This window comes from Leguminivora glycinivorella, chromosome 4 (assembly GCF_023078275.1).
Source record: "Leguminivora glycinivorella isolate SPB_JAAS2020 chromosome 4, LegGlyc_1.1, whole genome shotgun sequence".
Lineage (NCBI taxonomy): Eukaryota > Metazoa > Arthropoda > Insecta > Lepidoptera > Tortricidae > Leguminivora > Leguminivora glycinivorella.
In genome coordinates, this window is record NC_062974.1 from 17,303,909 (window position 1) to 17,319,292 (window position 15,384).

Below are 15,384 nucleotides of genomic sequence, written 5' to 3' on the forward strand. Positions count from 1 at the left end.
ATATTGTATAGGAAACGCGTAAGACGCGCCTTATAGCGACGCGGCGCGCGCCTCAAACGCGAGTCGTTTGAGGCCGTGGCGCTGCGTCGCTTGGGGCGCGTCTTAAGTCTTTCCTGTGCAAAATGTACTGAGGAGACGTTTTTAAATTACACTCGAGCGGCGTGGCGCTGACGTCCGTTCCGCGTCTTACGATGTACGTCGCCTGAGTGTAGATAGTCCCTTAGACATTTTCTGAATCTTTGTAAAGTAGCTGTTTCTTTCGACTTCACGCTGATTCTACTGAAGCGCAGTGAAAATTTATTTCATTTTGAAACTACTCTGATTACGCGTAAATTGTATAATTAGCATCAAATCATTCTATTCACGCAAACTGCTGTTTAACTGGTGCTTATCTAACACATAACATCATTCATAGTGGTAATATCCATTTACCCAATTCATCACATACAGGATGACTAGTCAGATTAGTAATTAGTACCTACGAGTAGACACATGAATTATTATGTCAACGACATTAAGAATTTAAATAGTTAATCAACAATATTACTAAATAGTATAAAACAAAGTCGCTTCCCGCTATCCGTATGCTTAGATCTTTCAAGTTACGCAACGGATTTTGATGCGGTGAGCAGTGATGATAGATTGAGTGACAATAAGAATAAGGTGTTATGTATAATATCAGTATGAGGCCGCAGTGGGTCGCTAGTTGTAATAGTCAAACATTACGTTCACTGCCATCTTTCGGCACAATATTAAAACTTTTAGAATAGTTGATAATTAGAATCATATTGTTTAACTGATGATATTGAACTCGTGCCACACCTCGGACACTGGCGATCAAATATATGAAAGAGGCGCGTTCCTAGCACACAGTCTAAGCTCGTATAGGTGAACGCGTATTCTGCTTGTATGAGTGAGATATTACAGGTCAACTGTTAGTGTTTTTGACAGGCGGTAACTGTGAGGTAACCGAGAGGGGGTGGGCGGCACTTTCGGCGGGGAGCGGGAGTGGCCATACTGTACGATAGTACTCTTTATTATACTGTGCTCGTACGGAGCTACCTAATATTTATATAAATCTTTGATAAACTGCCGTTTTTGTTAGGAAACATATTACTTTGTACGACCATGTTAAAAGTGCCCGAAGACAAGACAAACTATTGTTACCAGCAAAACCAAACTTAGAAATGTTTCGAGATAGCCCCCACTATAGATCTGTGATAATTTACAATCAATTACCAATAGTTATTTGTTATACAAGGGGGCAAAGTTGTATTTTAACGCTGAGTGTGGAATTGAAAAACGAGCAAGTGAAAGGATTCTATAGTTGAACCACGAGCGAAGCGAGTGGTTCGAGAATAGAATCCTGAACTTGCGAGTTTTTTAACACACGAGAAGTAAAATACATTTGCACCCGAGTGTAACACAAAACTTTTCCCCTCACTATAGCGAGGAAACTACAACGCAAAAAATGCGTTTATTACTGCTTCCAGTAGTTCTACAGGTGGTAAATCGTCTTTATTACTAGATTCACCTACTTTTATCAATTTTAAAGCAGTTAATTTGACTTTATTCAAGGTCAAATTACTTTACCCACTAGTGGATAAAATGCGTTTTTACCCGCTGGTATTAAAGGACAAAACACGTGTTTCCGAGCTAGTGTGGGGAAAAAACCATAACAAGTGAACAAAAAATACAACCATTTATAAACAAACTTAGATCATTGTTAATACGAAAGGCATATTATACAATCGAGGAATTTTTATCAGATAGTACACTAGAATAAATAAATAAATAATCAATGTAATTTAACTCTTTTTATTTTTTATAAATATCTTTTTTTTTTTTATCATATTTAATTTAACTTAATTTAATTATTTAATAGTTAAGCTTTTATGATGACGAAGATAATTATTGACTGACATGTTCTTATTTTTATTATCACATATTTTGCTTTTTTTATTATTATTATTTTATTGTGTAATGATTAATGTAGTTCTGTTTATAACTTGTAAATAGCTACAATTAGTTTTTAAGGTAATTGCAACGCCCTAACAGGGTATCATGTACCGACTTATTGTATCTTTACCACCTGTATATGTAATGAACATGAATGCAATAAATGATATGAATATGAATATAAACCGCTCTTGTGTCGTGTTGTATTGACGCGATAATACACGATTAATAAGGAGAGCTAGCTTTGACAATATTATCGTTATGCTATTGTGACGTTGGCTAAACACCCTAAAACAGAATGCTAGAAAAGATTTTTTAAAACTGAAATATTCCACTTTCCAATCTACATCCATTTCGATATTTTACGCGCAATATTAAGTTACTATGTTTTCGGCACACAGAGAACCGCGCCGGCCCGTCCAATTTCGGGAACGTGATCAGCCAGATCCTGCTGTGCAAGCAGATCACGCCAGACTTCAACCAGGAGGAGCTCTGCAGCATCGCCAAGGACACCCAGGAGATCACCAGGATAGTCACGGATATACAGGAGTACCTGCCTCAGCATGAAAACCTTAACCACTTAGGTTGGTATTGGTACAATAAGGGGTTAACTGGACTATTTTTAGGGTTCCGTAGTCAACTAGGAACCCTTATAGTTTCGCCATGTCTGTCCGTCCGTCCGTCCGTCCGCGGATAATCTCAGTGACCGTTAGCACTAGAAAGCTGAAATTTGGTACCAATATTATGTATATCAATCGCGCCAACAAAGTGGTAAAATAAAAAGAGAAAAAAATGTTATGTTAGGGTATTTCTCCATGGAGTTCGGATTAGATAAGATAAGATAAGATAAGATAAGATACATTTATTGATAAAAATTTACATTTTTTACACGTCAAAATTTTTCAATTATTAAATTATAGTTACAGAGCTACTTATCATCTTAATTAACAATTTTATTATAACATTTTAATATTCAAAAATCTTATTAACATTTTATACATTTAGGTATACAATTTAATTTGTTACATAGGTAAGTCTTATTAAAATAAAGAAATTACTTTATAATTAATTACACATATTAGCGATCCCTGAATAGAAATTCATTTACAGTGTAGCAACTTAAGTCAATTAACATTGCTTTCAATTTACGAGCAAATATGCTATCAGTCGCGGAGGCGATTATATGATTCGGTAGCGTATTATAGATCTTAACACCGATGACAGCGAGTGATTTTCGAGCCTTGGCGAGTCTACGGCGCGGGACGAGTAGCAGGTGTGCTCCCCGAGTATTCCTACCATGAGACTGACCGCGCGTCATGTATTTATCCAGGTTCGACCTGATATATTTACAGGCCATCCATATGAAAATACCAGGCAGGGTGAGAATTTTATGCTCCTTAAATAATGTTTGTGCTGGATGATCGTGTGGCTTACCCGATATTATTCTCATGGCCCGTTTCTGAAGTTTAAATGGTCTGTCACAGTCCGCTGATGTACCCCATAGGTCAACACCTTGGATGAGGATTGAGTGAAAATACCCAAAATAGGCAGTCCTGAGATTGTTAGGTGTCAGCGTGGGGGCAAGTCTGGACAAGGCAAAACAGGCAGATGCTAGCTTGTCGCAAAGTGCGTCCACATGAGGGGACCATGTCAAACCTGAATCCATCGTGAAGCCTAGATATTTCACCTGATCAACTTGGGTATCTACACCACAAGTGTGGCTATTGTAGTCTTGCCATATTCACCCACGCAGTAACATTGATAAGCCTATTTCATTTTACTTTTCTTTCAAACTTAAAAATATCTCTTTGCTATAATTCAGCTGTTTCATAACATTTTTATCATTGCGAAAATATTCGGCGTGATAGCTAATTGACAACATTCTAACACAAAAGTGGAAAAGCATGTCCCATTAACATAAAAACTTTTTGCGTGCAACGCCTTACCAGCCCGCCTTCCATTGGCATTAAGGACACTCCACAACGGAGTGCGGTGAAATGCCTATTCTCTTCTCACCTAAACACAGTCTTATGTATATTCATAGAGACAGTCTTTGTTATAGTTTTAGTTGGTATTGAAAGCGCTTGTTAGTTGTTCATGAATTTATTAAAGTTAGTGGTGTGGTGTGGGGATACCCTTAGTCACACGCGTATTCGGATTTAATATATTCGATCTGGATTAGATGTACCAAAGTAGACCTGAACAAGTAATAATGCCAAAAGTAACTTATGGTTAAAAATATGACCGGTGTGTCCGTATCAGTTTAAAGTGCATCTGATATCAAGTTAATTTTAGGATGATAATTATAAAATCATTCGAGCGATAACTTTTTTCGGACTTGATAAAAGTTTTGTGCGAATATGGTTTCAATCACGTCCTAGTTGATAGCAGTTGCACGTTCGAATTCGCCTGTTTACGCAATTCATAGCCACCAATTACTTTATTCCCACTAACGAAGTAATATGTATACTTACATACTTAGTTGGCATTCAGATTCGGAGCGGCTCAGTAATCACACTTCATCAAGTAGACTGCATGCTCATTTGTCGCTATTGTTAAGGCGCCCATTCGCTGAAAGTAAATTATTCCGCGGATTGTTGCAGAGACCAACGTCGCGTTGAAAGGAGAAGAAATGAACGGACTCTGGCGGAACAAACGGAGAGGCTCACTGTACAAAAGCATGGGGGTGCTCTGTTGCGTGTCGCGGCCAAACTATCTCTGAGGGTGACGCGTCTCGCCTTCGCGGCGGCCCGACTAACCGACTTCAATGTAGCTCAAAAACAAAGTGCAAGGTGCCTACCAGTCACAATAACTCAAGTGTTCAGCAGTGTGTGTGTACGGAGCTCCGTATGCTCAGGGAAACGTTACGAGTGCGTGTGATGTGTACAGATTAGACAATGAACGGGTCCATTATTATTGTCTAATTAATAGACGAGATAGCGTAGAGGAACTTGAGGTGGATTAAACTTCTCATACATTATGCAAATCACTATTCATAGGTAGAGATCATCACGCACGGTAGTTCAATTATAAACGTTTCTGTATCGTGTAGCGTAAGTAAAGTTAATAATGTATAACAGATAGACGGATTTAATTAATTAATATCGTGAATTGCCTGGAATGGGATCAACTGTTGCGTTTAAGTAGAATAGACTTAAATATTCAATGCTTTTTGCACAAACCCTATATTTTACTTGCTACGAGTAGATCTCATTTTGATTATAGATCGTTGTGTTCAAATTGTGGTAGGAAACTACTAGTCACCGCGGTACATTTTAAGACCTAATTTTAAAAATTTCTTCACGTCACTACAGAAGTAGAAATTCTACAGATATGCGGTGTTACGTCCCACATGTGGAGTCGTTGTTGGTTTATTACGACAATGCTCGGAATACATCGTTACCTACTGTTTCATTATCTTGTCTTCCAATAAGCTACATAGTTTTACTTTTAAAATATTCACTTAGAAGAATATAACTTTCGAGCAACCTCATTAACAAGTCTCATTACATTAATTGCTTTTTCTTTCACTGAAAGTTTGTGAAAAATGAGCTCTTCTTCATTTTTATACGGCAAAGTTAGTTACCAAATGTTACCTACGGGTAATGCCCGGGGTTTCCTAAAGAAATTATTATGGCCTAGTCACAATTGTAGGTAGATGACACCTTAAACATTCTAGTCAATTATATATTTGATTAATGATATTATTTTTACCGTAATATAATACAATTATATTTATATATTGTTAATAAAATACAAATGACACCTATGTATCTTAGATAATTATAAAGTATTTCTGTAATTATATACCTAAGTATTAGAATTTTATTGATAATAATTCTGTTAGGGAGAAAATTAAATATTATATTAAATACACATAATTGACGTATATTGCAATACGCAATACTTATACGCAATTCGATTATATTTGATTATTTATGAAATCGTTGTCATTTAGACTTCTCTACATTTTACTAAGTATAACTATAAGTATATACCTAAGAGATAAACTGATATCAAAGATATTGTGAGCATAATATTAGCTTTAATTTTGTTTGCGCATGTATACTACTTGAGACTTAAATCTAAAGTAAATAGAGATCACAGATATATAATTAAATGTAGGAATCAGAGTAGCATTTTGTGCACATAATATTTACGCTTATCCGTTTGAGCAGTCTCCTTCAATATCAATACCCCATCGTATCAAATACAAAAGCACGAACGTTTCATGCGGAGTATACACTCAGAGCCCACTGCAAACACTCCAAGGTTCACAAAATGCTTTCCTGCTTTGCTGCCATCTGTCCAACTCGGGAACGTTTGAAATTATTTTATTAAAACATCTTTTGATTTGTTATTTACCTATATATCTATAGGAGTGCAAGCACAGATCGCTCGCTGCTTGGTCAAAGGCGTCGCTTTTCTTTGGTGTATGGTATCTATTTCGGCTTCCAAGGAAACCGTTATTAACTTATTATGTAGATTGACAGATAACTATTTACGTAATTTACGAACATCGGTGTTCTAAACCCTCAGAAGTGGATCGTGTGACGGGAAACCGCTTTTACTTATACCACTTTAAAGGTAGATTTGCAGTAATTATTAAATTTGTTAAAAAATACTTGCAAATAATGTTCTTTCTTTTTGGCGGCACTATTTTACTGAGTCAATATAGTAGACATAGTAAAATTTTAGCGTCTGACTAAATCAATTATTGACAGGGAATCTATGCCTATTACCATTTCCGAAAGATTTTTTTTTCAAGGAGCATTTAAGATATGATTAAAATTGTTAAATTACAATAAAAGCGTTAGAAGAGCCGCTATCCCTTGCAATATATTTATATTATTATTCAAATGCTGGTAAATCTACACATTATTTGTTACCTTAAAGTTCTGTAACAAACTATGTACAATTATAATTCCTCTATCGGCATAAGTTTGTTCTGAAAAATTCATGCATTTAAAGCCCAAGCCAAGCTGCTAAGTCCATGATGTCCTGTATTAGTTACCTGTGTCATGATAACTCTAATTTCATCATGTGCAGTTACGTTCATAACCAAAAACAACTGAACCTCGGAGATCTGAACATCACTCTAATAATATAAGAGCATAAAAGCCTGTGTGCCTGTAACCGAATGCCGAACCAAACGCACACAATAATATGTGTTTCTTTCGTAGCGATCTATCTCGCGACGCGAAACGAAAACGAAACGCCGCGAAAGGTAGTCTGGCTCTATCGCGCCAATACGCAAGAGCGATAGAGATAGATCTACGAGCGTTTCGTGAGCGTTTGTGCCATTCGGCTACGTACCCTGTTCAGATATTATCGTTCGCACTGTAACTGAACTGAATTGTACGCGACTATACCTGGCCATGTGGCCATCTGTCTGTATGTATCATTTCATCTCTGTGTTAGTCATATACCTAGTACCTAATCTCATTTTCTGTAAGACACATTTTACTGTATGCATTTACTAAAATGATGACTGTGATATACTCATAACATAAAATTATAAAAGAAAACATGCATTAAAATATGATTCAAACGTAACAATGCTTTTATTACCTATTTCCTGTAATCCTATAAGAGTAAGGCACTGGTTCCACCGCGAGCTAGTAAGTATGAGATATCGGCTATAAAAACGAACAAAAGATAAGCACTCCTGTGCAAATAAAAGAGACACGCTGCTGATATTGATAGCTCACCGCTGGGCGAGTACCTAACTTTAAACATCGCAGTGTCTCTTTTATTTACACGGGAGTGATTATCTTTTGTTCGTTTTTATAGCCGATAGCTCAAAGTTTACTAACTCGCGGTGGGACCAGTGCCTTAAGCTTTTTAGATATTTTTCTCAAAAATGAAGTAAGTAAGTAGATAAGTTTTACAATTTATATCAAGCAATAAAACCTTTGGTATGGTCTTATTTACTAGCCATGTTTAAGGATAACTGCCTACCTATTTACCTCTAATGTCATTACCGGGTCTATCTCGTACAAATATTATTCAGCCAGATCGCTCTAGCCGTGTTCACAGAAGACTGTTGTCCCAGCAAACTGTCATTGGGGATAGTTATTTTTTTTTTATTAAAGAACAAAATGTCATACAATATACATGTATATGTAAACTTAGCTATATTGCCAAAATTTAATTAAAACGCGAAATGTAATACAAAACGCGAAAGTTACGAGCAAGCGACCCGCCCTGGCTTCGCACGGGTACTATACCTACATGTAAACCTTCCTCTAGAATCACTCTATCTATTAAAAAAAACCGCATCAAAATCCGTTGCGTAGTTTTAAAGATTTAAGCATACATAGGGACATAGGGACAGAGAAGGCGACTTTGTTTTATACTATGTAGTGATAGTGATGTAGTGATAGTGATAGTGATTTACATACCTACTTCATACTTGTTCATACTAAGAATCGTATACCTCGATTTTTTAGCGCCACCTAGTAAATACTATCGTAACTACACTGATGATGCCTACAAATTTATTTATTTTCAAAATGTGTATTGACGTGATATCATGATTTTAAAATAAAGAAATATGTCATTTGTTCATATAAAAAATAAAAACACGCAAAAAAATTTGGGGAAAATGTGATTTTGGCCACTTTCAGGCTGCGAAACAGAGCCATCTAGTTTTAAGCCTAAAAGGCCCATACATTTCAGTGCTTGCCTTTTTTGTATGGCTTTACCAGTGCAGTATTAAATCGTTCTTGGTTAAGTGATGACCATCTTTTTTTTTTTATAAACTGGCCAGTGATTGACCTTTGTCGCACCACTCGCACCTGATGGGAAGTGACGACAAGGCCGAAGTTGTAGCTCACTGGTTCAGTAATAGCCTATTCACTCTTGACTTGAATTCACCCAGATTGTATTCGCCTGGGAATACAGATGAGGGGAGCATGTTCCAATATATCTTTCAATCTTATGTCATTCCCCTTTTACCTGTTTTGTGTTTGGCCATCATTATTTCAATACTTGTTATGAAAGCTACCTAAGCGAAGCGCAAACATGGGTGATTGAATATTTATGGTTTAGATACCCTTCAGATGGATCAGATTTTAATATTCTTTGGTAGGTAGCGATTTGAATAATCCATTCTTCATGGAGGTGGTTTTGGTTAGTCTCAAAGAGGATCGAATATTATAGAGAGTTAGGTACTGTCAAAGTAAAATGTGTAATCACAGTGCATAGACTGCCATCTCTCGACACAAGGTTAAAACTTATGAACCTGAGTTTTGACAATTTGGCCCATATTGTTAGCTTGATATGTGTTAAAATGTCAATTAGTAATATTAGCGCCATCTAGCCGAGCGTTCCCCTAAGGTATAACGGTATCTAGGCCACCGCACCTTTTTCTCTAGGGCTTTGAGGTACGTTTTTTTCTTAGACTTTATCCGTCTATACGGAGTTACATATGTCTTTGGTTAATCTTAAAAATGTTTGAGTTTAATCTTAAACTCAACACAGCAAAAGGGAGTGTACAAGCTTCTAATGGGTTGGCAACGCGCATGTGACAGTCCTTGAGTTGCAGGCGTTCATAGGTTACGGTGACCGCTTTCCATCAGGCGGACCGTATGCTTGTTTTCCACCGACGTAGTATAAAAAAAATATAAGCGGACCAACTTTTAACATATCATTAATCAAATTTGAATAAGTACATTGCTAGGATGTATTTTATATTAAAATTTCAAATATAAAAAAATATGTTAAAATATATGTGACGTGTAAAAGTGCCCATGTGGCCTATTTGCTGAATAAATATTTTGAATTTTGAATTACTCTAGGACTTACTTAATGTATCATATTTTCAAGTGATATTTTTAATCTAGTGACCTATTTCAGTAAGCTACAAAAAAATGTTATCTGTCAATTTAATTCAAGTGTGAGGCCAAGTAAACGCGGGTCTACCTTGTAACATGAAAATTAGATTAATACCCCGCTTGACGTAAATTAAATATTGAGTAACAGGCTGCCCAGAGGCTTTTTGGCTTCGCAATATGGTTTTTACAAAAGGTGTCTCATAAAAGGAAAATAAAGAGAAATTGGCAATAGCATTATAAAACGTGTTCACTATAAAATATATTTATTTATTTTATTTTATAAATATGTTTAATGAAACTTTGACTTAAGTACTGAAAATGTATTGAAAGTCACAGGCCAGGAAAGTAACCATGCAGTTATACGATCGAAGTTTTTATCCTTTGTAGGACGGTCGTTGCTGGTTCAAAACAATTGACAGGTTATATTTGTTATGTAGCTTTAGTTGCCCATAAAAAATATGATCGCTACTGGTTTCGTACAAAGAACCACGAAGATATAACCACGATTTTTTATGACGAAAATTCAGAAGCTGAAAAAAATATTACCTGGACTTAACCGATAACATTAGAAAATGAAACTAGTTCTACGTTTGAGTTTCTGTTTAATTATCTTTTTCGAAGATATCTCCACGGTGTTTGATGTAGGGGATGGGGGTCCTGCCACCTCCGTAGGCCCGTACCCGTGATATCGGGCGTTTTTCCACGACTTCCGGTGAAGAATAAGCTAAAGGTGTTAAAAAGTATTAAAAAATCTGAGAAATAAAAATATATACAGCCCACCCCACCGCTTTTATAAGTTCCGCTTCACAAGACACGCTATATTTATCCATCGAATAAAACTCAATCAATCGAACAAAAATGTAAACATGTTTCGTTTAAAAAAAAAAATATTATGACGAAAGTTCTGAAGCCGGTAAAAAAATATGGCCTGGACTTCATTTATCAAAATTAATTTAGTATTATTAACAAGGAGTAAATTATTGTTACATTAGAAAATAAAACTAATTCAACGTTTGAGTTTCTGTTTAATTATCTTTTTCGAAGATATCTCCACGGTTTTTGATGTAGGGGATGGGGGTCCTGCCACCTCCGTACGCCCGTACCCGTGATATCGGACGTTTTTCCACGACTTCCGGTGAAGAATAAGCTAAAGGTATCAAAAAGTATTAAACAATATCGGAGCTATAAAAAAGATACCACCTCAACTACTAGATGAAGCATTTAAGCCAACTCAAAGTCAGCAAACATAATGAAGTCCCATAAGAATCGATCGATCGATCGACAACCAGCGTCGTGTAATTTAGGAATATTTTTACAAAGTAGTGTTAAGATTGGTAATTGTGTAAGATGCTACTCAAGCGCGCTGCTCAAATCGTGGCATTTTACCAGTAAAATTGACCATATGTCTGGTGACCGCCCGCTTTTTGTAAAAACTTCATAATGCGGCGTTTCAGTAGTCGGTGAGCCCACTCCAACGCTTTGATTGGAGCCGCTTTAAAATACGCGGTTATGTAAGCGATAAACGCACTTCAAACTTAATGCGCTTGCAAAACAGAAAGTTTTTCCTTGTTGGTTTTCGTTATTAAATTTATATAAAGTAATTTATGGGTGAATCACTTTTTTCTTGGTTGTTATTGCCATGGTTACGGTCCCCTGGGTCACCCTGGTTTTATGCAAAATTATGCTACTTTAATTATGCAAACATGCATGTAGTCCATGTTTGTAGATGGCCCATTAAGAAAGGGATGTATTAACAACAGAAAAATGCTTGTTTGCATAGTTTAAATAGCATAATTTTGCATAAAACCAGGGTGACCCAGGGGACCGTAACCATGGCAATAACAAGCAAGAAAAAGGTGATTCACCCTTATACGAGTTGCTTACGAGTAGGTATTTATCGAAATCGTGAAATAAAGTCGGCCCTCCTATAGAAAATATCAAGATCAGGCAGCCAAAATGTTAAAACAGCCAATTTGTTTTCGCAATTTCGCCGTTTGTCTGAGTCAATGTTGCTCAAAATTACGTACACAATCACTACGAGTATGTAAATTATTTCAGATGATTAAAAGATATGGACGCCAGGAGTTGAATCTCCCATTTAAATAAAAACCGAACATGTATCAACTTACTTTCACTAGAGTCCCTGGCTCTCCTGTAGCTGAGGTCCCTCAGTCGAAATCCTTTGTAACGACGATCTTGATCGATATTGCTACGATCCTTTTGATTTGACGAGAGCAAGTTCAACAGTGAAGAAAGCCTTGTAAAAAAAAATATTTCCATTAAATGCTAAAAAAAATGCTTAAAAAGTCACTACAGCAAAAATACTTGACACGATCTTATTTGTAGAACCAAAAGTGATTGTTACATATTTTGCGGCCTTTGGAGGGTAATATATTATTGTAGGTGACTGTACTAAATAATGAGTTACTAAAGTACCTAAACTAGTACAAGCAAACATCGTTTACACTCCTCCGCCTCCGTAGCGAACGAAACGCAACTGTTAATCCCGGGTTTCCTAGAATACTTAGCGCCGCTGCCGTCTTAGGCTTCCCACAGACAGTCTTAAAAATTCATAATCTTAAAAAAAAATTGTATGCAAATTGACACTGACAGATCTGTCAGTGTCTTGTCAGTGTCAGTTTGAACTGTCAGATTGCATACAAGTTTTTTTTTTAAGATTATGAATTTTTAAGACTGTCTGTGGGAAGCCTTATGGCTTATAGTGGTCGTCTCTATGGTTACTTCGTACTATTCTAGGAAACCCGAGCTTCACGAGGCTCAATTCGAACCATCTTTCTAAATAGTCATATTATAGCAATCTGACCAGTGTCATTTTTGGTTGAATAAATGTTGGCACCGAACCTTACCGCAATGATCTCTTAAAGAATTATACGAATTGGGCCGATGGGCGCTCTTATATGGAAGTGCGATAGAGAGTCACCTTAGCTAGGGAAGCTGACCCCTGATATCAAATTGTGAATATTTTTCACTATTTATCGTAACTTGGACAATCTGAACGATTTCTTATATATTATTATTACAATTGAATACCAGTTTTTTTAAGAATTAAATCTATCACGATCTACTGATCGTATAACTTACGCATTATTTGAACTACCATCAGTTTTTCTCTTTCGGATATCATCTTTTCTGACTAAAACGTACACCGTCGAGTCATCATCCTCGTCGTCGGTGACGGCATCTAAATTATAATCAGTGTGTGCTCCGAACAACTCCGAAATCCGATTGTTCTTTTTTTCAGTATGTACTGGCGCGTAGCTCTCCGGGTCATAAACTAGAACATCGTTGTCATCCATCCCGGTCAATCTATCAAATAATGTTGGTTGGTACTTTTTTATTTTCTTTCGGTTCGTTTTCATCCTGTCGGCATTTGACTTTCCGTATTTCTCACTAGCTCTCACCGCGAGTTCAAGTATGGAGTTAAGACCACGGTCGGTTAAGGAACTTGGGTTGTCGTCGTCCATGTCGTCATCGTCGTTAAAGAGCTTGTGCAAGGAACTTTTACCAAAACTCTGAGCTACCACCTGGCTAACTGTTATATTCGCCACTGTGACTACTGTCAAGAAAAAAAAACTTAGACACCACAACATCCAAACCATTACATTTACAAAATACATTCTAAAATTGATGCACAATCGATTTTTACTTCTCGTTATTTTGGAGTCATAATAAAAAAAAATGTATTTGAGTCATAGGAAAAATCCTCCGAACAAACTGTGAGGCCGCGGGCTTGGCTGACGCCAAAAATGCTTTCTCAATTGCTTGCCCCGGTCAAAATTTCCCCGAACATCTAAATTCTCAAAGGAGCTGGGACGATATTATATGTAAATTGACCGTTACTTCCCTCCTCGAGCAATCAGACACTGAGGGACGAGCCAGACTCCTGGCAGCAGAAACCAGCGAAGCCGGGTACTGGCTCCATGCACACCCTTCCCCAAATTTGGGCACATTTTTAACCCCCGATACTCTCCGGATTTCAGTTTGTCTTCGTCTCGGGGTCCCGGTCTGCACCCCCCATCGCTGCCCCTGTGGTCATGAAGTTGACCCACTAGGGCACCACGGTCTTTCCTGCCAGCGAAGCGCTGGTTGCTTCTCGAGGCATGCTGCCCTCAACGACGTGATCCGCCGGTCTCTTGCGTCAGTCAATGTGCCGGTCCTTTTAGAGCCGACCGGCATATCAAGGACGGACGGTAAGAGACCGGATGGAATGTCGTTGATTCCGTGGAGTATGGGACGGGTGCTGGTTTGGGACGCAACGTGCGTTGACACACTGACCCCATCTCATCTCCACCGAACCTCCGTGAGGGCAGCGTCAGCAGCAGAGGCGGCCGAGAAACTGAAGGCAGGAAAGTACAGCGGTCTCGGCGCCGAATATATTTTTATCCCATTCGGCGTCGAGACCCTTGGCCCGTGGGGCCCTGGCGCTCTAAGTCTCTTTACAGGTCCTTGAAGAGACTAAGAGACGCCACCGGAGACCGAAGAGCTGGCAGCTTCCTCGCTCAGCGTATTAGCTTGACTATCCAGCGAGGACATGCTGCCAGCGTCTTCGGTACTATGCCACAGGGGCCGTTTTTAGATTTATTTTAGTTTAATTTTGGATTTATTTAGTTTGATTTTTATTTTAAGTTTAATTTTAGAATAATTTTAGATTTATTTAGTTTAATTTACCTATAATATTATTTTAAAATTGTGTAAATATGTTATTGACAAATAAATTCATCAGTTTTTGAGTCATTATTTAAAAAAATGTGCTCAATTAGCAATTTTACATAAAATATTTTTCTAGTATAAAAAGTTCGAGTGCCATCGGGCCTTCGTATTTGAAATGGACTATACCAATGAGGCAATGACAAACTGAAAAATGGAACATAAAAATTGAGTAAAGAGGATGAACCACTTGACAACATGGTCTCTTCTATTCATTCCTTACAATAAGTTACAAGCTCTTCCAGAGCATGCATTAAATTTTTATTTGCTAGGAAAACTTGCCATATTGATACCGTACATAAATTTTACTTACCAGCCAATATTAATGCCAAGCGCGTCATCCTACAAGCGAACCCAGTCAATAATAACCGATAACAGTTTTTCTTGCAATTATTAGGTACAAGAATATTGTTTTAATTAGTTCCACCTTAATTTTTAATTTTCTCTTATCACATAGCAGAAATCCGTAAAACTAAAATTTACGATGTGACAAAATTAATATGAAAAGAATTTCTTAACAAAGGTTCAGCTTTTCTAAATAGGCATTATGAGAATTCTAACAAGAAACAAGAGTCTCATAAAGAATTGCATCTCGTCGGCATTGTTCTCTAGAAGCCGGCTGTAAGGCCGACATTTTTACTAAATAACGTATCTCTCTTTTCTTATTTTCGGAATACCTTGCCTGCATTGCAGTCGTCGTAGGTATTCATTTTAAATAAGAAAATGTTTTAAAAAGAAAGTCTAAACATTACAGTTGCTATTAAGGCACTGCCAGAATACAAAGTACAAACATTGAATAACATCATATCTACGCACTAAACATTGTCTAACCAGAATATGATATTATATTAACATATGA

The 15,384-nt window shown here is 37.1% G+C and overlaps 2 protein-coding genes across 4 annotated transcripts in view; one reads left to right on the top strand and one right to left on the bottom strand.

Moving 5' to 3' along the window:
- LOC125225318 overlaps positions 1-7,509 on the top strand; it is a 182,358-nt gene extending 174,849 nt beyond the window's left edge. For both annotated transcript variants that reach the window (XM_048128967.1, XM_048128968.1), the window contains 2 exons: positions 2,361-2,543; positions 4,563-7,509. In XM_048128967.1, the coding sequence (XP_047984924.1) occupies positions 2,361-2,543; positions 4,563-4,681 (302 nt within the window). In that variant the 3' untranslated portion in view covers positions 4,682-7,509. The remainder of the gene's footprint in view (positions 1-2,360; positions 2,544-4,562) is intronic.
- A 2,873-nt stretch (positions 7,510-10,382) lies between these two features.
- LOC125225316 lies at positions 10,383-14,963 on the bottom strand. 2 transcript variants are annotated; one of them, XM_048128965.1, is made up of 4 exons: positions 14,839-14,963; positions 12,900-13,374; positions 11,927-12,054; positions 10,383-10,521 (listed from the first exon to the last, which is right to left on the bottom strand). In XM_048128965.1, exons 1-4 carry the CDS (start codon positions 14,864-14,866, stop codon positions 10,400-10,402), a joined length of 753 nt encoding a protein of 250 aa, XP_047984922.1. In that variant the 5' UTR covers positions 14,867-14,963; the 3' UTR covers positions 10,383-10,399. The 2 variants fall into 2 exon arrangements, with proteins under 2 accessions (XP_047984922.1, XP_047984921.1); XM_048128964.1 differs by lacking the exon at positions 10,383-10,521 and adding an exon at positions 10,807-10,944.
- Positions 14,964-15,384: the final 421 nt, after the last annotated feature.